The sequence below is a fragment of the Odocoileus virginianus genome, chromosome 8 (genome assembly GCF_023699985.2).
Source record: "Odocoileus virginianus isolate 20LAN1187 ecotype Illinois chromosome 8, Ovbor_1.2, whole genome shotgun sequence".
Taxonomy (NCBI): domain Eukaryota; kingdom Metazoa; phylum Chordata; class Mammalia; order Artiodactyla; family Cervidae; genus Odocoileus; species Odocoileus virginianus.
In genome coordinates, this window is record NC_069681.1 from 58587236 (window position 1) to 58613239 (window position 26004).

At 37.7% G+C, this 26004-nt stretch overlaps 1 protein-coding gene across 9 annotated transcripts in view; it reads left to right on the forward strand.

Annotated features, from left to right (window-relative positions):
• KLF12 (KLF transcription factor 12) overlaps window positions 1-26004 on the forward strand; it is a 708032-nt gene that overhangs the window by 554859 nt on the left and 127169 nt on the right. For all 9 annotated transcript variants that reach the window (XM_070471576.1, XM_070471581.1, XM_070471579.1 and 6 more), the window contains one exon: window positions 16905-17040. In XM_070471576.1, the coding sequence (XP_070327677.1) occupies window positions 16905-17040 (136 nt within the window). The remainder of the gene's footprint in view (window positions 1-16904; window positions 17041-26004) is intronic.

Here is a 26004-nt window from a genome sequence, read left to right on the forward strand (position 1 = left end):
GGGTGAAACAAATTATACCTCCTGTCCCACTGCAGTTGACTGTGTCAGCATCACAGTACCATAAAATCTCAATAAAATCTGAAAACTGTGGAGTATGGATAATCCCACTATAAATTCTAATAAAAATTACCCCTCCAGACTCTATATTCTCTCCATTAAGTTCATAGACACTGTCTCTTTGTACATAAAGTTTTATGAAATAAATCGACCAGTTCTCCTGTCCTTACCAGATAGCAAGCTGTTTTGATTTAAAAGCTGATAAGAGTACAATCAGTTTTTGGTGTTTGCAGTGCATTTTAAAAACATAAATTTCACCTAACAAACCTTAAGTAGAAGGAAAAATGCTGCTTTTATTTGCACTATGCCGCAAAGGTCTCTTTGTGAGAAAGAATAAATGACATTTTTATTGTGGTGGGCCCATTTGTTGCAGCCATAAAACAAAGATTTCGTTTCCTTCCACCAATCTCTAATCTTAAAGGTATATTAAGCAAACCCACACACAAATCTAAAACAGCTCTGCTGAATTGCTTCAAATCTGCGTTTAGGAGTTGTCAGTTTCATGATTTCATTTTTGTCTCATCTGTGCTAAAGCCCAGGGCTCCCTAATCATCTCTGGTGTGACCTTTGTCACCTGACCTTTGTCAGGCATGGATGTTTTCAATTAGTCCTCTGTAAATACAGAGCCTATTAAAACAGGAAACCTTCTAGAGACCTAGGGTTTAACCCCCCAAATAACATGAATTTGAGCCTGGAGGAAGTCATATGTTACAATGAAAGTAGAGTGTGTAGCATTTGAGGTGCAAGTTAAGAAACATAAGGCTTTGCTTCTTGGAGGAGGCAGACATATTCCAGATAGGAAAAGGGTGAACAATGGTGGAGCTTTACTGAATCATAGGCTGGGAGGTGCACACACATGCACGCACACACAAACAGCATAGGATGTAAAACATGCATTGCATACATGATATATACTATGAATTACTTATAAGAGAGGACCTGATTTCTCCTTTTCTGAAAGAGAAAGCCTTTTAACTCTTACTTTAGATGTACTTCTTACATCCTTTGTGAATATCCTGCTGTGCCTCGAGAGGAAGTAGTGAAAGAAAACGGCAAAAGAAAAGTATAGGAGAGGGTTATTCTCAATTTTTATTTTTATAACTCATGTCCCCTGAAATGTTATCTCAGTAGATTTTTATGTATTCCTAATAGCCACAAAAATTATGTAGCATTTTACTTCCTGTAGTTTTCCTTAGGAAAAGAAATTCCTAATGTTGCAGTACCCATTTACAAATGCTTGAAACCCTCTGGGATTCTCACCTCCAAGCCCCCGCCCCCTGTCCAAATTAGGAATTTCCCTTTCTCTGTAGGTAGACTAAGGTCAAAAGAGTGGCACCTAAGAAAGGAGGTGTCAAAATTATTATTAAAGTAGGAACTTGAAAAATCACAGCTAGGTCTGTTGGGATTGGAGTAAATAGGCTTACACAGCTCTTTAGTCCTTGGAGGTAATACTTTATTACAGCATAATAATTGCTTTTGAAATAATGACCATTAGTAATGAAGGAAAGGCTAAATTATGGTCTGTCTGAAGTAGGTGGCAAAGTAGGTAATAAATCTTACAAATATATTTATTAAAAATCATTTCAATAATTAACCTTTATTGAATGCTTATATGTTCTTTGCACTTTACATACATCATCTTTAAGTCTTACAGTATAGGCAGTGTATAAATATTATTGCCTGTCTTTTATAGATAAGAAAACCAAGACTCATACCTTTCTCTATTTCTTAATAAGGTCACAGCTTACTAGTGACAAAGCCTTGAACAAAATCAAAACTTTTTAATACTTTTGCCATTCTTGGGCTTCGGTCATTTAAAAAGTATGCCTTAGTTATGTCGAGAATTTGTCAATACTGAATAACGCAGTTTCATATTTTTTCAAATCAGGTACATTGAAAGTTTAAATCATTTTATTTTTGTCAAGGTTTAAAATGTTACATAAGAAATCATCTATATTTAAATTCATATGCGTGTGTGTGTGTGTGTATATGAATTGCATGAGGTAATTCCATGTGGCTAAGTATTGATGTTATGGTACCATATTATGTATTTCCATTTTCTCTGGCATCTTGCAGTATTTTGCAACAACAGCTTCAAGCTATAGGTTAACATTTCTTAGGTGTAGGGAAATTTTGTCAAAGTGTGGTTGACTGAGTTTCAGAGATTGACATCTGTGTCCTTTTCCCACATATCTGGTCCCTGCCTAGAGCTCTCTTGAGCAGGGAATTGGTTAGACAGGCATACACAGCACAGACGTGCCTGTTCAGGCTTGCCTTGTCATGGTAGTGGTTATTTTCTGAAAATCACAAGGGAAAACCACCAAATAAAAACATAGCCAGCGTTTATTAGTACCGTTATAATTGTATTTATTTTTCTTAGATTAATGAGTTCAATAAAATTCTGAGTACTAGCCAATAGCTAATAATCATTACAACATTACAGCTTTAAAATTATCCTAGCTTATATAGCAGATGTTCAGAAATGCCTTCTTCAGAGTTGGAAAATAAATTCCAGAAAATGTGTGTTTGGTTACAGAAAATAGCTTCATAGTAAGATCGGACGTTTTCCAGTTTTTGTGTCAGTTTCTCTTGAATCTCATCCGCTACTTTTCTATGTTTTTATCCCTTTCTTCTTATTTTATGAAGTTTATCAGAGAGTAAAATATGTTGTATGATTTCCAAAATGGATTGATATCATGATATGTGGTAGTAGGTATTTTCCAACCTACTCTCAAAGTGATGGTTGTCACGAAACATGACCTGCCTCTTATCTAACAAGTGGGCACTAACTGGCAAACCCCTGCTTCCTGGCATCCTTGTATCCATTGGTTGGTGTGATCTACAATAATCAAGGTGCCATTAGCCTCCAATTATTTTCATTATCTACCTTGCAAGTAGGACAGCATATTAACAGGCCCTTTTATTTCCTTCCTTGGCAAATTGTGACCTTTTTTTTTTTTTTTTTTTTGCAGTAATCACCATGGTAAGTCCCTCACACTTAACAAGTAAACCCCTTTCAACTATAACTTAAACAACTTTTAACTGTGTAATTTTGCATGGTCTAAGTGGAAAGTTAAAACGTTTGCAGTTTACAAGCCACCAAATGGTTTATAACTGTCTTTCAGTGTTGTGCTCTGTATTTTTAATAATGGTAAACAAAGAACAGAATTATGGTTAATCAGCAGGAGTAAGCCAGCACACTTAGACTCTTCTTGTTAACATTATTTCATACCTCATTCCAGAGACCGTATAAGGAATACTGGCCATATTATTACTATTCAGCCCATTTGTGGTTTATTTAGAGATGCTTATGTGTTTGTAAGGTACAGAATGCAGTGGCCACCTTGTATCTGGGCACGTTAGAATACACTCAAAGAAGAGGTTGATGCTGTTCCTTATTTAAGCATGTGTTGTGATCGGAAGGAATGATGTTAAAGCTGAAACTCCAAAACTTTGGCCAACCGCTGCAAAGAGCTGACTCATTGGAAAAGACCCTGATGCTGGGAGGGATTGGGGGCAGGAGGAGAAGGGGACAATAGAGGATGAGATGGTTGGATGGCATCACCGACTTGATGGACATGAGTTTGGGTGGACTCCGGGAGTTAGTGATGGACAGGGAGGCCTGGCATGCTGCGGTTCATGGGGTCGCAAAGAGTCGGACACGACTGAGCGGCTGAACTGAACTGAACTGTGCTTGTTCTCAGTCGTGTCTGACTCTTTGCGACCATGTGGGCTGTAGCCCGCCAGGCTCCTCTATCCATGGGATTTTCCAGGCAAAATCACTGGAGTGGGTTGCCATTTCCTACTCTAGGGGATCTTCCCGACCTAGGGATGAAACCCGCGTCTCCTGCATTGCAGGCAGATTCTTTACTCACTGAACCATTTAAGCATGTATATATAAATATAAACACATGAGACATACATATATATACACATATATATTCATACTTTTAAAATTTTGCCACCTAGAAACTGTTCTACTTTATAAACTAGATGAAACAAGTTGACTTGTTATATAAACTTCTTGAATTGTACTCCCTATGGTGCAACATTTCAATGGGGGAAAAATGTCTTCACACTTATTATTAAATGAATATGATGATTTTAACACTGTTTATTTTCTTCTTATATTCTTATTCTTTTACCAAAATTAAATAAAATTGGAACTGCCAGGTTAATTTTAAAAAAAATTCTTATTTTTTTAACCTTTTATGTCACCTAGGGATTATTCAATGTACTCCTTTTCATTCACTTACTCATTTGATTAGGGCACAGTTATGATTCAGCCCCATGTTCAATGCACTGACAATACCCACAAGAAGCTCATCATTGAATGGATAAAGGAGACAAGACTATAGTGAGATGAGTGCTGCAATACAGATAAGTGTAGACCCACAGAGATAGATTATAAAGGAATGCAAAGCTTAGAGGTTGAAAGGGAGTGATTGTAACTTCAGGAGAAGGGTGTTTCTCAGAGGAAAGTGTTACTTACATCATCCACATAAATGAGGAAGGAAAAGCAATTAAAAAACAAAAGGCGCAATGTCCTAGAAATATGTCAGACCATAGTAGATCCTAGTAGATAGAGACATTATCCAAGTAGATAGGTTGGTATGGTTCACTTGTGGGGTATTTATCAGAAATGAAATGGGGTTCTAGGGTTATCTCTGGATCTAGTTATCCCAGGCCTTGTAGGCCAAACTGAGAAGTCTGTATTTACCGAACACTCTAGGGAGACAAGCATGTAAATAGATGCGAGTGACATGGTAATATTTAAGTCTGTGGATGAAGGACTGAATAAAAGGAGAAAAGTTAGGAAGCCAATGTGAATGGGTATCTGATGGACAGAATTCATTGCCCTGATGGTTGTTAAGGAAGAAGGAAAAAAATATATCTATTTATAAATAAATAAATAAATCTATCTAAAGATTCTTATTTTGCCTATGTTGAGAAAGTTCTTTAGTGGAAGAATATATGAATTGAGAGATCTTACTGAGAATTTTACCCCCAAAACAAGGCAATGTTAAAAAAATATATATATATATTTTAGGGGGGGGCCCAAAACATGAAGGAAAAGTTAAGGGCATAAACTGAAGTGTTCCAACATCTATCTAAAAGAACTTTTATAAAATAGGTCTAAATAGAATATATTCAGAGAAATGATATTCAGAGGAATGGCTTGAGAATTTTGGAGAGTTAAAGGATAACATGAATCTTGGGTTATAGAAAAGTCAGTAAAAATAAGTCCACCTCTGGACACAGAGCGGTGAAATTGTCAAGCATGAGTCATAAAGAAAATCTCGAAAGCTTTTCTACAAAGGAATTAAAGGATGACAGAGGCTGTCAACAGCAACAAATACCAGAAAGACATGCCGTAGTCTCTTCAAAGGACAGTGAGGGATCCTAGAATTCTGTTCCCAACAAAAGTCAGTTCAACTGACAGTAAGATTAAAAATAAAAATAAAAAATTATACATATATTGACTAAGTTTACCACCCACACAAATTTGCTGATAAGATAGTTCTTTGAAAGAAAAGAACCTGAAATGAAAGCTGAGCTTAGAAATGATTTAAAAAAAAATAAATACCTGCATGAAGAGATAAGCTTTAACTCTTGACAGTAACACATGAAGCAGAATACTGGGCTACAATAAAAAAGAACTTGGCTTGCCCAGTGACTCGGTGGTAAAGAATCCACGGGCAATGCCGGAGATGCAGAAGACTTGGGCTGAATTCTTGGGTTGTAAAGATTCCCTTGAGAGGGAAATGGCAACAGACTCCAGGATTCTTGCCTGGGAAATCGCATGGATGTAGGAGCCTAGTTGGCTACAGTCCGTAGGGTCACAAAGAGTCAGATACGGCTGAAGGGACTGAGCATGCACAGCACATCAAGACCTACAACACCTTCTAGAACTAACACCAAAGGAAGAAAGATGTCCTGTAATGAAAAAGAACCTGGGGAAGGTGGGAATGACCCCTGGGGTAGTTGTAGCATGCTGCGTCCTTCTTGTGTTTGGGAGAAGAGATACCTAGAGTGACTTTAGAAAAATTAAGAATATAAATAAATATCACATGTAATGTTGAGTGAAGATAAACTGTAGAGTTTTATATGTGTACTTTTTAAAGAGCAAACCCTCATTGGTGGTCACTCATTGATACAGACCAAGTAAAAGCGTTAAAACTTCAGTACATTAGGACACTATGGAAGAGGGAAACAAAATAGGGGGAAAATGAAGAGTCAACTCCCTCTGTGATATTTTACTTTCTTTAATGATCTGAAAGAAGTACTGTGAATATTAAGTTTTTTCATCTTTTGAGATAATCAAATAAGTGATCAGTCTATGTGTGTGTGGGATTTCTTAAATAAAAATAGCATCAGGGAAAAGCTGTAAATAATGTAACTCAATTTTGAAGCAAGAGTATGAGAGGGCAACTGTTGGGTCCTAAGTGTGATGTCTCTTCATATTTTATGTTTATGTCCACAGTGGTTGGATGTGAGAGGCCGTGGGAGGGAATGGTTTTCAGGATTTGGAGTGGCTGAAGGAGAAAAATGACTAATGATACTGAAGAGTCACTTTGATCCTTGACATCTTATTTAATTGACAGTGTGAATGGGGCGGACATGGAGGAAGAGCTCTATTTTTAGCAGATGAACTTGCATGGATTAAAATGAGCCATCCGCGCCTCTCTGATCTCTGCTTGGCCTCAGGGCCAGCTGACGCTTAGTGCTGAGGAGGTGGTGTGGCAGCTTTTGGTTAAGGAAGTCAGGGTAGATGATGTTCAGAATGCATACCCTTAGAGCCGCAGTCCCCACGGTCTCTTTGGCACCAGGGACCAGTTTCGTGGAAGACAGCTTTTCCATGGACAGGGGACAGAGAAGGAGTGTTTTCAGGGTAATTCAGGGCGTTACATTTATTGTACTACCATTCATTTGGCAGGAGGCAGAGCTCAGGCATAATGCAAGTGATGGGGAGCGGCTGTAAATACAGATGAAGCTTTGCTGTCTTGCCCACCACTCACCTCCTGCTGTGTGGCCTGGTACCACTTCATGGCCAGGAAGTGGGGGACCCCTGTGTTAGAGCATTGTAAGTTTTAGAAGTCATCCAAACATCAGTGTCACAAGTTTCTACCAATTAAAAATCTGTTTTTCCTTATTATTATATTCAAAGAAAATAATATCAAACATTTGTGCGTGTTTCATGCCTAAAGAGTCCATGAGGACACGCGCATACCTGAGGTCAACAGCAGCTTTGGTTATAAACATGCTGTGATACTCTCACGTGCCAAATTTTTTTAGGGTTTTTTGTTGTTGTTGTTTGTACTTTGGGGCTATGCCATGCAGCATGTGGTATCTTAGTTCTCTGACCAGGTATCGAAATTGTGCCCCCTGCAGTGGAAACACACAGCCTTAACCACTGGACCGCCAGGGAAGTCCCATGTGCCAACTTCTTTAATCTTTTTACTTTGAAACTAGCAAAAAGTAACCCCTTTCTTGTAAATGTAAGTCATTTCCATATCAACTAACTATGCAGAGCTTCGTTGATACAAAAACAGAACTATTAAGTTCAAAGTAGATTTTCTTCCATTTCTGAAGTGTTTATTAGATCTGAACACTTGATATTAAGTTGAGGATCATGATTCAGTGGTACTTAAAATCGTTATAGCAGGTCTGTTATCTGTTTCTTGCAAGATTCAATTCTACCCAGTTGGCAAACCAGAAAACACAGAGCAGAAAGACCAAGTAAGTGAAATAAGAAAAGTGGATTAAAATGCCATTGATTAATGTCTAAAGTCATCTTCTTTGTGCCTTCCAAAGGAAAAGGAGTTTGACGATCTCATTATTCACCATATGGGCCGACCACCAATTCACTTTACTTTTAAGTGTTTTAAATCATCTCTTCTTTTTTTTTAAAGAAAAGTTTCCATTTATTTTTTTAGAATAAAGATTTAGTGCACAAATACAGCCCAAAGCCAACAAAAAATAGCTTTGCCCTGTCATGTCCCTAAGAAAGCACTGCAGTTACTCAGAATAGGCCAAAAGGAGGGGGGGAAAGCAATCCTCTGAGTTCTAGGCTTCACAAAAGGACCACATATTATACTATGTACATTGATTTGATGTGCAAGTGTGCAATAAATATATACACATACATTCCTATCTGCTTTACATCATTCTAGAGTATTCATTAGATCAAGCTGGGATTTAGAAATGTGAAAAGGCCATAACAGTGAATAGGAAAATAAAGGATACAATGATTTTTAGACCAGCAGAATAATAATGCTTAGCTAGTTAATTATTTTAACTTTGGAGCAAACTAAAAAACTTGTTTTGAAATAAATGGTACCTGTAAGGAATGCTTACTGCAATAGTTGTTAAATGTTCTTGGTCAGTTTTTTGATAATAGCGCTGACCAGAAGTATATGGTATAGTAACACAGCTCTCATTGAAATCATCTCTTCTTAAAGTAGATTCAATTTTGAATAAATCAGTTGGAGCTGGTTAGCTTGGGTTTTGAGCAGTTGTAATGAATTGACAAAATGGAAATGCAGAGGGAAACAGTGGTCTATGAAATCTCAGAAGACTCCTGGAGTTCAGAAGTCTTGGCCAACTCTGGAGAGTTACATAATGTTAGTGGAGGCACAGTGTAAAATTCCACTTATTAATAGAAAATTTTATGAATTATCTTAATCACAAAAGCCTTGTGTGCTCTGAGGTCCTGTGAACACAAGACAATTGTAAATCTCTATTCTTGTTCTTTTTATTAATAAGGAAAGTAGTTTTAGTCATGATTCTTTAGAAAGGTGAAACCCTAGTTAATATTTTGATAATCTCAACAAACATTAATTTTAAATGGTATTTTAAGTGAGTGAATTCGTCCTCTTCAGTTTCCAAGCAGAAACTCATATTGTAGAAGTGACATGTATGTTGTTGTATTTAAAATATTTTACTGAAAGAAAAGAAAATCCTATTAAATGTAATTTAGCTTAAAAAGTAACCAAAAAATTAAGAATGTTTTCCTTCCATGTTATTCTATGGCCTTATACAAACCTAAAATATATATAACTAACTGATATTTTATAGAGTAACAGAAATTTAATGATTGTGACTTTTGCCTCATGAATGTTAATATTAGAATATAACTCAGAATGTAATTTTTAAAATAAAACGTGACGTAGATACTTCTATCATTAAATTGCAAGCTGAGAACCACTGTGATCATTTCAAGCAGAGATCTGCACTCATTACCGTCATCTTCATCAGTAAATATTACTTTTTACTGTGTACAAGGGAATATAATCAATATGATTTCTCAAGGAGTAGACAGAATAAAAAGGTATGTAAAATAAGTATCCGTTCAGTTCAGTCACTCAGTCATGTCCGACTCTTTGTGACCCCATGGACTGCAGCACGCCAGGCTTCCCTGTCCATCGCCAATTCCCAGAGCTTGCTCAAACTCATGTCCATTGAGTCAGTGATGCCATCCAACCATCTCATCCTCTGTCGTCCCCTTTTCCTCCTGCCTGCAATCTTTGCCAGTGTCAGGGTCTTTTCCAGTGAATCAGTTATTTGCATCAGGTAGCCAAAGTATTGGGAGTTTCACCTTCAGCATCAGTCCTTCCAAGGAATATTCAGGACTGATTTCCTTTAGGATTGACTGGTTTGATCTCCTTGCAGTCCAAGGAATTCTCAAGAGTCTTCTCCAACACCACAGTTCAAAAGCATCAGTTCTTTGGTGCTCAGTTTTCTTTATAGTTCAACTCTGACATCCATACATGACTACTGGAAAATATAGGCTTAAGTATAATTCAAAATGGAAAGTGCAAGAATGCCATAAAAATACATAAGTACAAAAATATGAGCATTTTCTTTTAAAGGAATGTTTACATTTTGTTAGAAAATGAACCGAAGGTTTGTAAAGGAAAGTATTATTCTTTAGGAAGGGTGTAGAATTTTTTTGACTGAATTGTGCATAGACGGGACACGGGAATAACCATATGTATTAATAACTGGATTAAGGGACCTCAGAGATAGGACACATAAGAGTGCCAAATGAAAAATGAAATTGTAGGATGATTAGTGGGGGCTGCTGAACCTTTTTTGTTGAGGTGGTGGGAAAAATTCAGTGCTTTCAAATAAGGACTGATTGAGGAATCTATATTTCTCTAGACATCCTTCATTCACTTAATTACTAGAGAAATACCATAGAAGACAAATGTAATATGTAGCAGTACTTTGAGGAAGCTTATTGAGTTTATTATGAAAAGAAAGGAAGGGACCTCGAAAGAAGTGTGGGGTGAATGCAATAGCAGTTAGTATCTGGTTGAATGAAAGGCACACCCATGAAATGATGAGAGCTCTCAACCTGGGTGACCAGAAGAATGATGGGTCTCCACTGAGGCTTGAAAGAAGAACAGGACTGAACTTTCAAATTACTTTTGGACATTCAGATGGAGTAGAATGCTGGAAATATGAATAAAATGGGATTGAGGGCAGAGGTTAGAGCTGGGAACATGAGTTTAGTGTCCATCTCCACTGAGACAGTAACTGAAATTGTAGAAATTGTGAAATTACTGAGAATAAAGAGAGACAGAAATAAGAAGGTGGGTAATGAGATTTGAATGGGGTACCTAAAATTTAGGTATACGCAGAGAGAAGAGTTGAAATAAGGGGGAGAGAGACTCAAAGGAATTAAACAGTCTACAGCAGAGTCAGCAAATGCTTCCTCCAAAAGGCCAGATGGTATTTTATGGCAAGCCATATGGTTTCCGTGACAACTACTCAAGTCTGTCATTGTAGCCCTAAAACAGCCAGAGATAAAATCATGAGCATGGTGGAATAAAACTTTATCTATAAAATCATGTGGCAAGACCCACAAGCCTTAGTGTGCCTACCCCTGAAGTCAAGGGAGGGAGAGAGATTTAGCACATTATTGACCAGGGACATATTAATTTATTTTTAAAGAGTGATACAGTTAACAATCACTGTGCAGAGTTGTTAAAGTTTCTGGTAGGGCATATCACTAGAGCTTAAAATTGATCAAGGGTTCATTATACAACTTACGGTTGTCATTATCATTTACATTTTGCTCCATTATGTTCTTATTCCAACCTTGTATATACTATAAATGTCAAATTTTCAAAAATGATGCATCACAAAATTTTGAATGAAGGAAAATTTTTGGGTGAATTTTATGTAGATTACTTTCTGTTACTGTCCAAGCGACATATGTGCTAGTGTCTCAGAAGATGATAGTTCTTCATAACATAGTTCTGATTCAGACAGTGTGAATATTAGACCAGCAAAGAGACAAAAAACCTTAGTGATTGATTCTGATACAGAAAGTGAAATAAAACTCATGGTGCAGTGCTGGAGAATGCTTCTTTCGCTTCTGCAGAAGAGGGGACTGAAGATAACATGTCAAGAAAATTAGAAGACTTTACAGGTGTATCAGGTGTAACCATTGAATGTAATAAGCCTCAGAGTGTTAGTGAAATAAGAGTTAATTTTTGGTTGGCCGAAAGAAAAATCACCAGCCACAGGTACTAGTTTCCCCCCAAATCCCTCAGTCAATATTAATTAAGAGGCTGGGGATGAAAATAAAAGATACAACCAACAAGTCTTGAAAGCTGCAGAGATTTCCAATGGTACTATCATTTAGAAGACCTTGCAGTAGGGAATTATAATAATATTATGAAGTTAGTATTTAATATAATGGGGGAAGAAGCCATTACACTGTCAAATGTGCAGATAGGAATTTGGGGAAAATGAATAAATTGCATATATATATATTAACACAGTACCCACACCCCAGGATTTACATAATTGATTGGATTTTTAAGTCTTCATTGGGGTTACATAGACAATGACACTTGCTACTATGTAGAGAGGTAGTCTCATTCAGTTCAGTTCAGTTCAGTCGCTCAGTCGTGTCCGACTCTTTGCGACCCCATGAATCACAGCACGCCAGACCTCCCTGTCCATCACCAACTCCTGAAGTTTATTCAAACTCATGCCCATCGAGTCGGTGATGCCTCCAGCCATCTCATCCTCTGTCGTCCCCTTCTCCTCCTGCCCCCATTAGCAGTAACAAAAATTTTAAAAAGTAAGACAACAGAGCATTGTCAAAGCATCAGTAAGTAGAGTGAGAGCCAGAAGAGCCAGTTCTGATCCTGGAGTTGACTGTCCTCTGAGTCAAGCTTTATTTACTTATGAATTTTTCTCTCATCATCTATCTTGATATGCTAGAAAAGTCAAGCTTATATTTGAACAACTGAAGCCAAATGACGTCAGCATATCAGTTGTATAAATGTATTATCAAAAGTGTGTTCCATAGCCCCGTATGTAATAAAGTCCTAAGTTTTAATTGACTATAGACAGCCATATCCAAAGGTCCATTTATTAAAAGCTACGGTTTTAACAGTAGTCATATATGGATGTGAGAGTTGGACCATAAAGAAGGCTGAGCGTCAGAGAGTTGATACTTTACAGCTGTGGTGCTGGAGAAGACTCTTGAGAGTCCCTTGGACTGCAGGGACATCAAACCAGTCAATCCTAAAGGAAATCAACCCTGAATATTCATTGGAAGGACTGATGCTGAAGCTGAAGCTCCAGTACTTTGGCCACCTGATGTGAAGACCTGCAGGGACATCAAACCAGTCAGTCTTAAGGAAATCAACCCTGAATATTCATTGGAAGGACTGATGCTGAAGCTGAAGCTCCAATACTTTGGCCATCTGATGTGAAGACCTGATGTGAAAACTCATTGGGAAAGACTGATGCTGGGAAAGATTGAAGGCAGGAAGAGAAGTAGGTGACAGAGGATGAGATAGTTGGATGATATCATTGACTTGATGGACGTGAGTTTAAGCAAACTCTGGGAAATGGTGAAGGACAGGGAAGCCTGGCATGCTGTGACAAACCAACCCCCAATTTACTAGACTGGCACGTGAAAGTCGCTCAGTTGTGTCTGACTGTTTGCTACCCCATGGACTATACAGTCCATGAAATTCTCCAGGCCAAGACTGGATAGCGCTCTTTTTATTTACTCACAGTTCTGTAAGGCAAACATTTGAAATGGGTTTAGCTGGGCAGTTTTCATGCTAGTCACTCCTGTGAAGGCCGGTCATCTAGTGGCTGGAATGTGTTCACTCAATCTAGAATGACTTCACGTCATCTAGCCAAGTCCACAGTTGCTGGGGGAAGCAGTCACACAAGGGCCTGAACTCAAGGAGACAAAATTCATTGGAGTGATCTTCATAGTGACAGTGATTACAGGTGGGTGTTTGAAGGAAGGTTGAAAGAGTAAATAGGTTCAAGTTCAGGTGTTGGATTTCTGCAGCTATCCTCCCAGGATTTCATGACATGGAGTGAATTTCACACTATGTTCCCAGTACCTCTCTCTCAGGGATGATACTTTGTTCAGCAATGAGTTAGACCATCTACTGCTGTCTGATCCCTTTTTCATTTAAGAGGAACAAAATCTGAAATGTAGATTCTTTTTGGATGCTTATTGCATTCTTGTCAATGCTTTCACTTGGTGCTATCTTACTCAGAGAGAGAGGTATGTTTTTGGTTCTAATGCCCTGGTAACTTTTCCATTTTCTGTCTGTGGGCACCTCAAAGAATTAGTGTTCCCTAAATGAGCTGAGAAACTCAAAGACTATTGGAGGTTAGGGAGGATAGATATACCCCTACCCCACATTTAATAAAAATAGAGTGGAATTATGCAACTATGTAGATTAGCTAATCATCTGACCTAATCAGCAATGCAGATTTTAAGAAGCTTTTCTAATTACTTCCTCAACTTGGCTGAAGGTATGGGTAAGAAGAGTTTCCCAGCATGATGGCAGCAGATGTATTTCATAATATTTATTGAAAATATTGGAAAGAGATCCTCAATTATAATGTTCCTGAAAAGTACATCAGAAAAGGCATTATATTTAACATATTTTAAGCTTTCATTAAAGATATAAACATAGCATAATTTAGATGATCAGCTCTCACACCAGTTATTTGGAATCTGTCTCGCAGTGATACTAACTTTCCCAGCCAAATTGGTTGCTGTTTAAGTTCCTGTCTCTTCCTTGAGTGATACGACTTCCCAAGTGATCTCTGTTTGTCTTGATGAAAATGGGACCACCAAAAATATCCTCTTTTCTTTGGCTATTTGTTCATTTGATCTCTTGGCAAAGGAGTCCTTAGTGCATGGTGTTTCAAGAACTTTAAATCTTAAATTGTTGATGTTTACAGGTATTATGTAAGACCACACAATGGGTCTGATACTAAATTTCTTGACTCAGTTTAGCAGTTATGAACAAGTGTTAAAGAAATCATTTTGTAGTGGGATTGCACAGGAGACTTATCTGTGAATTTCTGGTTGATCTGTCTGCATCATCCCTGTGTCTTGGGCTACTTGAGTTGTGGCTGTTCATCTGTACCTTCCTTTCTGTGAGCTTCTGAGAATCATTCCAGGGACTTCCCAGGTGGCATGGTGGTAAAGAATCCACCTGCCAATGTGGGAGACTTAAGAGACAGAGGTTCAATCCCTGGGTCAGAAAGATTTCCCTGGAGCTGGGCATGGCAACTCACTCTAGTATTCTTGCCTGGGAAAAGTTCATATTCAGAGGAGCCCAGTGGGTTACAGTCCATAGATTCTCAAAGAATTGGACACGACTGAAGGGACTTAGCATGCATGCGCATTCATTTAATATAAAGCAGCCTGAGCCAGTTTCTATTGCCTGGAGCCAAAATAAATCTTAAATGATCTAATGCCTTCAGTGCCTTTGGAATGACCAAATGCCTAAGTAGCTGTATGTTATTACATGGTTGTGAAATTGGTTACTTTCCTCTACAAAGAGTTTCTCCAACCCTCTCTGCTAGGAACTCTTCTCTAGAGATCAGATGGAAAAGAAACAGTCTTTGTCTCACCATGTGGTATGAAGATAGCACTCAAGAATTTAATGTGCATCGTTGCATAATTCCTGGTGTTCGAGAAAGTGAGGGCTGTATTGGTGGAAGTGACCAGTGATGAGTCACATGATAGTAAATTGTTTTATTTGAGGATAGACCCAGAAAAGATGGATAATCCAATGTATGATTTGATTTCTTTGCTAGAGACTTTGAAACTAGGACATAGTTATGCATTTAAAAGTTATAAGATGTGATACCTCTCTGTCCAAACTCTTAAATATCTAGATCAAAGTTTCTCAGCCTGGTGCTATTGATATTTTAGACTGGCTCTTTGTCCTGGGGCCATGACTGTCCTGCATACTGTATTACATCTAACAGTATCCTTTGCATCTGCCTATTGGGTACCAGTAGCATCTCCCTTCCTTCAAGTTGTGATGAATCTCTGTGTCTCTAGACATTGTCAGATGTCACTTGGGAGGCAGATAAGTCCTCAGCAAAGGACCACTACTTTAGATTAGTTTTATTTTCTCTTTAATTTAGCCAACATTTACTAAACTATTCCATTATTCAAAGTACATTTTGGTATGTTTATACTTGCAGAATGTATGTCAAGTATACTCATACCTTAGATTTCAACAGATACTAGGACCTTCCTAACCAACTTTAGTTAGAAATCTGTCAAAACTCTCTAGATACAGTTTTTCTATTCATATAGTCAGAATTAGGTAAAATCATAAGAAATTATCTTGTGTGGGTTAAGAAAATGGGAAAAATCAGCATTTCCCTGCGACTCTACCTGATGTATGATGCACAATAACAAAAAAAAAAAAAAAAAGGAAAAAAATGAAACTGTAAGTGTACCCAAATGTCATCGTAACCATGATTTTAAGTTCATTTTGCCTTGCAACTAGTAGTGGTTTTAGAAGTTTTATGTAGGCATGTTTGAAGAGCAGGAATCTGGTTGGAGCTGGCTGAGAGTTGAAACCATATATTTTAGCAATACTATTATGTAGCTAGCACAGTGTTTTCCATTTAGAAGGTGTGCTTCTTTGGTGCTTGAAGTGAGGGCTGATGGAATTCCTAGTTGGTGGTTGCTAAAGCTGTTCTTAAAGAGAAGGAGGTGGAAGTGAAACCAGTTTTGAAAAAATATACATTAATATATTAAATGTTGATGGTAACCCTCTCATTTGACAGGATCTGGTGGTCCCTATCAACAAGGGTCAGAACATTGGGCTATTTCTTGCCTCAGCAAGCATGCAGTGAAGGAGAATCTTACCTGGAAAATGCTATTTTGGAAAATGAGATCAGGATAATGATGAAGGGCACTGTCTAACACATGTAAATACAGTTAAAATGACAGGCTGCTAGTTCTGTTATTTTCCTGCTCTCAGATCTCCACTTAGAGCAACAATGAACTATGAGACAAGGATTCACTGTGCTATGAAAAATACCTACACCTAGATATTATTCTTATAAACCTTGTTCTTCTCTAAGCTTCTGATGAGAGCTATAAGCAAACAAATCCTCTCCCTCCTGCTCTCCACCTTCCAGGCAGTGTTAGTATGCAACAAAATGGCCAGAATTCTGGCAGCAGAAGCAAGAAGAAGCCAGAAGGTAGAACAATAACTCACGAGCTACCTAATCATCTTCTGACCACTCAGAAGTTGGTAATATCGTGGATTTTATGCGTTCTATTCTGTAATCATCCCCTGAAACTCCCAAGAGCTGATGGCGGTTTTATAAATCAGATGAACAAGGGAAAAGAGTCAGTGAGTGCTCAGTCCATAAAATATGTCGCTTTCACTAATTCCTGGGATTTCTAGAGGATGCCATGTGTGTGATATACACAGAAGAGACATTCCGTGCTTGATGTTGGTCCAGGACAAGGTTAACTTTCTGCACACTAATTTTAATTCATTATATATGCCTTTTTTTCCCAGCACAAATGGACCCCCGAGGCCTATCTCCCAGACAAAGTAAAAGTGACAGTGATGATGATGACCTGCCAAATGTGACCTTAGATAGCGTTAATGAAACTGGATCTACGGCCCTTTCCATAGCCAGAGCAGTACAAGAGTAAGTATCACATTCTCAGGATGAAATGAGAATTGCCAAGGTGTTCAATGGATAATGGAAACAGCAGCATCTCCTTCCCCAGACCTGTCATTCTAGCTCTGACTGGGTACATGTGTCAGCATCTTTCCATTCAGCCTGAGTTCTTTGGGAGGAGATCAGGGGAATCATGGAGTGTTTTATGTAGTTAAATATTTGCGTTTGAGTAGAAATGAGACTTCTTTTTTAATACTTCCCATACCTTCCCAACTCTGAAAAGAAATATATATATTACATTCTTTTTGAATGTCACTATCTAATTATCATCTTTATCATTTTCATATAGAACAGTCAAGAGAAATAAAACCCGACAAGCATTATTATCTTGTGTTGATAGGATAATATATAGGATAGATTTTTTGAAATTTAAAAATCTGAAGATAATATGTTACCTCTTTGAAAAACTCAAACCATATGTTATTTTTGAAGGGCTCTTTCTTGCTCCTTTAACTGTAACACAGGGTTAGATTTTAGCCCTCATTTATTGAATATAGCTGCCTTTTCGTCATTCTCAATTCTGTGTCTAGAATTGCACCCATGACTAGTCCATGTATATTTTGTCTCTAGCAAAATTTTTAATAACATAATCTTAAAAGAGGATTTAAATTAAGCCACTATTACAATATGCTGACACAAAAGTTCATTAACACTTTACTTAAAATAATCTTGATCACCTCCCATGTATTAGTTCTTTTTTCCCAAGTATTGACTGAATAGCTACTCTATTTTATGAATTAGGTCTTGAAATTAAAAAAAATTAGTGGAACATTTTAGAGTTTAGAGCCTATATGTCGGTATTCGTGTGTGTTTATAAAATGAATAATATACCTCCATGTTATATAGGCACTGGGTATTATATATTTACATTATATGTGTATCCACACGAACATACATGATATATTTGAGGAAACAATATATTGCGAATCTAATGAAATTTGCAGTTAGATTTGGATTCAAATTTACATTCAAGCTCTTAGTAGCTGTGTGATGTTTGGCAAGTTAGCCACTCTGAGATATTTCTTCATCTGTAATAAGAAAGACTGCTTACCTTACAGGACAACTGTGAGGGTGTAATATGGTTACATGGCATGAAAAGTGAACTGAAAAATTTTGACAGATGAGAGCCTCAAGGAAGGGTAAAATTAGTAATATTACTAATGATAAATAGTTGTTACAATAATAGTAATAGTGTGTAGTATAAGTACGTGACAACTAGAAAATATAAATATTGCAAATGTCATTATGCTAATATCACTGTTGAAGACACTGAGGATCAGAGAAGCTCAGTGACTTGTCCAAGGTCATATTATAAGTGGTGATGAGACAAGGTTTAGAACTTCTGACTCACAGAACAGGTCTTTTTCTATGAGTGCCCTGTAATGTCTGTTAAAACACTTTATTCGCCCATTGTTCAAATAACTGGTTGTAGTAACTTAGTTTCTCTGTGTGGTGATCAGCATAGCAGTTGTGGTTTTGTGGGAGCAAAATCTTAAGGTCAGGGATTCCATTTTCTCACCTGTAAGATTAGACTGTTGTAAACGTTCAATTCTGAGATGAATCATAAATTTCACAGACATTTTAGTCACACTTGCTTTTCTGTGCCATATAATATATACATAATTTGTGTGTATGTATGTTATGGATATGTGTGTTTCTTTTATAGGGTTTGGCAGTGTGATTACTAAAATCTAAGTTATGCTTGTTCCATTTGGAGCTGATAGAGCAAATAATAGGTACTAGCTTCTCAAATATAATCACTTTTTATGCTTCTAGTATTATGTGCTGATAATATAATAGTATATCTTAATATGAAACTTTTAACAGCAGCCTCAGGAATTGGAACTTCATTTTCAACGTAACTTCTCTGATCTGCTTTGTGAAAACGTTTGGAAGCCACAATAGTTTGTTCCTACTGTGCATATGCCTGCCTTTATTACTATTACAAAAGTTGCATGTGTATCTAGGGAAATGCCAGATTCATTATTCATGTAAGTGTTTTCATTAAACGATTAGTAAAGAATACTGAGCTGTCACTTGGGAAGCCCTAGAATGCCAGAACCCATCAATAGTTAATTAAGCATCATTCAAGAAGGAGTATGTGTGTGTAACAACTGAGAAGTGATAAGATACTGTGAGGTGAAGTGAAAAGAATGTTCTACAGAGGCCTCTTAAATGTAGGTACATTTCAAAACTTTTAACAATATGTTGAGGAAAATTTTAGGCTCAAATAAGTATATAGTCCTTGTTAGAGAATTTAAAAAAAAAAAACTGTCCTTAGGTTTACCCCGAGTTAACTTTCAGTGGACATGTGTTTCTGTTATTCTCTTTAATTTCTCTTTCATTTTTCGTGCGTATCTGTTTCACTGTTAATTTCTCTTTCCTCTTTTTTGTGTTTGCCTTTGGATCATGATGCCATCTATTAACACAAAAGCTGGACAACGAACAAACAAGCAAAATTCCAGTATACTGTGCTCAGTACAATAATGTATCCCATCATAAGAGGGACAGAACATTGTTTTGGCATGTACCAGACGAGAGGATTTCCAAAGATATCTGTGCATCTATTTCTGGTACTTTCAGAACTTTCCATAGAGTTAGGTGAGAACGATGTCTGTAGGTAGGGAGGTGATAAAATCAAGGGTTTATGTGCACTAGAGGTAGCACATTCTAAAAGCCCTAGGCAACCAAAGCACATTTGTCTCTCTAATTAAGCCATGGTTTAGGAAGAGTTCTTACCTCATTGGCCCACCAGTGTGGTGTCAAGGAAGATGAGATAGGAAGATACTAGGAAAGACTGATAAGCAGAGAGGGATTAAACTTGTCCTTCAAACAAGATGCTAACCCACAAGATGACTGTCTCCAACCTTCTTTCTTCATTGTCTCCTTTCACTTTCAGGTTCATAGCCTTGCCTCTGTAGTCATCAACAAGTTTGAATTTTTGATTTGGTGGCTCACGTTTTGACACTACATTTACATAGCATAAATCTCAATATGCTATTAAATGCTGTTGTAAAACATTTGGTATCATACATGTTACTGGTTTTTTTAATGAATGCTCTAAGTCTTCAGTTTAATATTTTTCCTTTGATTTGAAATGTAGGCGTTAGCCAAAGTTGCATCTCTCCTCACCCCAATATGTTTAGCTATTCTTGTCTTTAAAAAAGAACTCCGCTTGGTGGCTTGAGCAGCAACCTGAGTCCACTTGCATCAAATAGATTTTTATAGAGAGGCTCCTGAACTGTGCTTGAACTGTTCATTTCAGCTATTTTCACTGGTTCATTTGCTTCTCATTTATCAGCTCAGCATCAGTGAATTCAGATAAGCGGGAAGAGCTGGCCATAGAGAGGCCCTTCCTGTATTTCAATTGTGGAGGCACTGTCCAAGCCAGAGACAGGTATCCAGTAATTGTGACAAAGCCAGCTTCCAGCAATTCATAGAACATCTGTTTTGCTTTGGTCTAGGTTTTTTTTTTTTTCTCCCTCTGATGCTGTAATAGGGTCATTACCCTTAGCTACTTGACAAACATAATTATGAAATAAATGTTTGGAAAAAGAGAAGTACAGGCACATGATTAGAGCAAATTATTATAATTAACTCTAACCCTCAGCAAAACTATTTTTTAAATAGGTAAAATTTGGCTCTCTTATCCAGAGCCTCTAATTTCTGTACCCCTTTTTCTTCTTTCTAGTTCTAAACCTTCATACTCCTCATTTGGTGATGCTAGTAGAATAATCAACTTCCTTCAAACTAAAGTGTAAATGCATACCAATATCTGAAAGAGGGCCTTCCTCAGAGAATTTCTATTCAACCAGGAACAAGCCTTAAACTGAAAGAAAAAGATCTAGTCATGATACTTTCGGTAAGAGTGAAGTGGGAAAGGGTAGAGCAGAGGGTGAGGAAAGAAAATGAAGATGTTAAAGAGATGGACTTGTTTTTTTCAGGGTCAGTTTTTGCAGAGTTGGTAAATGCACATTATTTTTTAACTAACACAGTATCTGAACTCTCTACCCTGTCTGATCTTGATGATAACTCTCAGAGGGTGGAAAAAAAAAAAAGCAACATAAATTAGTAGCAGTAGTAGTTTTTTGCTTTAGTTAGCATCCCTAAAATCTGCACCTGGTAAAAGGATATTCTTTTAAATGGCTCCTTGTCAATTACATTTAAGCTAATTAAAACACTGCTTTCTTCTCCCTATTTTTTATTATATTGCTTGTGTCAAATGCCCTTCTTCTTGAAGCAAAACAATTTGTGAATTCTGGAAATGAAGAGTCCTATATCTTTGTTACATTTTCACTTAGATGCTCTTTGAAAGAACAGATGTGGTGGCAAGTTAGCTGTCCTATTACTTCTTTCAGATTCTGTTACTGGTTCAAACATCATGGTTCTTAATTTAGAAAGTTGGCCTCTGATGATCAAAAAAAGTCAGAAATCTTGTAGATTTTTGATGGGGATTGTGTTTCTCATTGTCCTTATTTTAAAATTCTTGATCTTTATTTCTCAATTTCCTAGTATCTAACTGGGTTAATGCCTTTTAAATGATCATAGAGAACAGTCCTAGAGATAAGAGAAAGAAAAAGCTGTTACTAACTGCCTATGAGTGTGTGCGTGCTTAGTCATGTCCGATTCTTTGCGACCCCGTGGACTGTAGCCCCCCAGGCTCCTCTGTCCATGGAATTTTCCAGGCGAGAATACTGGAGTGGGTTGCCATTTCCTTCTCCAGGGGCTCTTTCCTACCCAGGGATGGAACCCTCATCTCTTATGTCTCCTGCATTGGCAGGCAGATTCTTTACCTCTAAGCCATCTGGGAAGCCACTGGCTGCCTAGTTTCAGCCAGATTCTATGAAAACTCATATAGTTTTCATTTAATTTGCCCTATGCTCCCTTTTTTATGCACAAATAAAGAAAAGGAAGCCCAGAGAGCTTTAGTCTGTCTCGAGAGGTCCTACAGCTGGTAATTTGCAGAGCTCATTTTGAAATCAAAGTTTATCTGACTATAAACCCAAATTCCCAAAAAAAAACCCCCAAATTCCTTTATGAAGACAGCTCCTGTTTTTATGCTATAGCTTTAAAATCTCTAAACCATAGCTATCTAAAATTTACAGTTTTTTTGAGCCTTGAATCCCAATAAGAATACAACTTTTATGAAATAATTTCTGATTTTTATTTCATTTTTAAACTCACTGTTACTTTAAATGTAATCTGACGTAAGGGGAGGGGGCATTCCCTGGTGGCTAAGACAGTAAAGAATCTGCCTGCAGTGTAGGAGACTGAGGTTCAATCTCTGGATCAGGAGCATCCCTGGAGAAGGAAATGGCTACCAGCTCCAGTATTCTTGTCTGGAGAATGCCGTGGACAGAGGCATCTGGAGAGCTACAGTCCATGGGTTCACAAAAAGTCAGGCATAACTGAGCAACCAGCACTTAAGGGGGAGATCATTCAATCAACTGCCTTCTCAGAAATGGTTCTTAAAAAGGTATTCCATTTTGTGAATCACACATAACATTATATTGATGTGTAAAGAAATAAAGTACAAATATATTAGAGTATTCTTTATATAGCACTGTTGCTATTACTTTAAGAAATGATTATTTCAGTATAAACACATGTGCTGATATTTCCAAAATGAACATCCTTTTTAGAATTGCTTTCTGTCAGTCTATAAAAGGAGAAGTTTGCTCAAGGGCTGAGATGGTACTGTGTCATCTAATTTTGCTTCTTCACGTGAAGACTTTGAAGGCATTGGGTCATGCCTTTTCTGTTATCTGCTGATTAGAACGAACCCAACTGAGCTGATGGTACCCGGAGACTAGCCACAGAGCTCAGTATGTCAAATAATTTCAGTTCTTTTGTTTTAAATATTTCCCAAATTCTTGTCTCAATATACAAAGCTATATTTTTATTTAATAAGCCTGTTGTGTTTATGCGCGTGCCTGGTGAGTCGCTTTAGTCATGTCTGACTCTTTGCAACCCTATGGACTAAGCCTGCCCAGGAATTGAACCCTCATCTCCTGCATTGGCAGGAGGGTTCTTCACCACTAGTGCCACCTGGGAAGCCCATAATGTGTTTGGAACACCTTCAAAATCCCACATCATGTCTTACCAGAGAAATATCTTTGGTTCAGTTCTGTAGGTGAAAGCTAGCTCTCTAACAGACTAATGATAGACATCATGGCTGATGAGGCTGCTGCTGATGGGTAAATCTGAAAGGCATTCACTCTCTTGCCAAGGAAATAAACACTTTTATGTTGCTTTTCTTCTAAGGCAGTCAAAAAAGCTCCTGATTTTTTTGTGAATGAATATAGATAAAGTCTAAAGTGTGCACTTAGCCTTAATCAACCCAACATTCTTGCAAGATTTAAAAAAAAAAAAAACTGTAATGATCACTGAGTAACTCAATCCCTGGGTGTTTAATAGCAAAATGAAGCCTGTACTCTTATACCATCACTTTTATCTGCTTTGATGAGATCCTATTGGTCCCTCTTTCACTTAAAAAAAAAGTGTGATCAGTTTTTATAATAATTTTATATTTGAGCTGTTTTGTGAATTAGTGAATTAAGTCATGTCTTCACTTGGTGAATAATTAATTCATTTATTCAACTCTGAGTTACCTTCTGGAGATATGGGATGACTGAGTCACAGTACCTTATCACAAGGGGCTCAGAATAAACCTACATGAGGCAAATTAAAGCCCAAAGGGATGAAAGCATGAAGGAGGGAAGGAAAGGACACGTAGCTCATCCAGAGTAGGGGAGAGACACATGGTCAGGTTGCACAGTGATGGGCGTGGAGCTGGTGTGGTGAAGACCTGGGAGGGGAAGCTGCTTCGGGAGGTGTGTAGGGACCTACAGGAATGATGACTTTATTCTGTAGACAATGGAGAGACATCAGTAGATTTTAGATAGGAATGGCATCATCAACTTTGAGTCTTACACATTTCAGTCTCAAGGAAGCTGAGTATGGTGGTGCAGATTGAACACTGTGCATCCCAAAGAGTGCCATTTCTACGAATGGTGCTGCCTAGCTGCCCGCAGCTTCCACAGTTAGACACAGGAGCTTGTGATGTAAAGATACATATAAAGAGCTTTATATATCTGCATGTATGTACATATGTGTGTGTGTATAGACACCCCTGTGTCTATTCTTACGAGTCTCTCCCATATATTGAGCTGTTCAGAGGACAGATAACGTGTCCTCCTTATATCTCCAGGGCTGGTAGCACAGTGCCTGGCCAGGGACTCTTTTATACGCTAGAACAGCATTGAATAAAATAGACAAATCACTGATTTTGTGGTGCTTATATTCTAGTGGAGGATGTGAGAGAACATAGACAGTAAGTGAATAAAACCTCCGAAGAGAGCTTCACTGGTGGCTCAGTGGTAAAGAATCCGCCTGCCAGTGCAGGAGATGTGGGTTAAATCGGTGGGTTGGAAAGATCCTTTAGAGAAGGAAATGGCACCCCACTCCGGAAATCTTGCCTTGGAAATCATGTGGACAGAGGAGTGTGGCAGGTTACTGTCCATGGGATCGTGAAGAGTTGGATATGACTCAGCATGTGCACGCAACATGCACACACCTCTGAAGAAGGGAAGTGCTATGAAGTAAGGGAAGCAGGTATGGGTGCTGGGTGGGGTGGAGGTGGCAGACAGCATTTATAACTTCATTTAAGGCATTTGAAGAACTCTGATAAGGTTATATGTTAGGAGAGCCCTAAAGAGATATGAGGTCAGTTCACTAGGTTATCTGAAGGAACAGCCCTCCAGGCAAATAAGTGAACAGATTCTAAGGCAGGAATATTCCGGAGTGAGGAAACAGACTCACTGACCAACTAGAGAACATGAATTAGAATTCCTTAGTTTTGCAGAAGAAACTGAGCTCTGTAGATGCTGACTGTTCTAGCATCACTTCCCTAGGGCGAGGGAGACAGGACTGAATCTCTAGTATCTACTCATACTTTTCCCTCTATGCTATGATTAAAGTTCTTCTTTTTTTTTTTTTCCCCCCAAAGGAATCTGCAGTTTAACCAAAACAGAAGTCCATAAACCAAAAAATGCAAAACAATTTTTCTTTCAAAACACTTCATTACTTTCAAGTTACTTCTTTTTGGCTGGATTCCTCCAATCTAATTTTGTATCCCCGATGAGTCAAAAATATTTATTATCCTAGAGAGTTTTTTAAAAATAATTGTTACTATATCATCTAGGAACCATTAGCACTTTTTCCCTAGAAATGATGCAGCCGTTGTTCAAGTGAGAACTTACCCTAAGAATTTTTTATGTATGAATCTTTTTGATCACTCAGAAGTAAAGTACAAGGCACCAGAATCCCCTGGCAGCCCAGTGGTTAGGACTCTGTGCTTTTTTCATGGAAGGGTCCCATGTTCAATCCCTGGTCAAGGAACTGAGATCCTACAAGCCATGTGATGTGGTCAAAAAAAAAAAAAAAAAAGAGAGAGAGAAAGAGAATACAAGTAATGCAATTTGTTCTAGAAATGCCAGAAAGTACAAAAACAAATGTGCAAAGCAACAAGAAAAATAGCAAAGAAAATAAAAGACATCATATATGGAAGCTTCTATGCAGATGTTGCTATTATGAGACTGATTTATATCTCATCTCTGTGGCAGGCATTTGATACCCCATGTGTAGTGCTAAGCAATGAGTTTAACCTTCCCCCATCCCAACTGAACTGAACATCATCTTCTGGTATATACTACAGATATTAACAGATTATTTGTTTAGCTTTTGTAAGCACTTGGAAATTGTTTTTAGCTGAATGTTGATTTATTTTTTAAGCTCTCTTACCTCATTCTAACGTGAATTTATTGCTTCTAGATAATCAATTTAAAAATATATAGAAATCAAGCTTTTTAAAGCCAAACCTTTTGTTTTTATATTTATTTTTAAAGTTAGAGATTCCAAAGCTATACCATA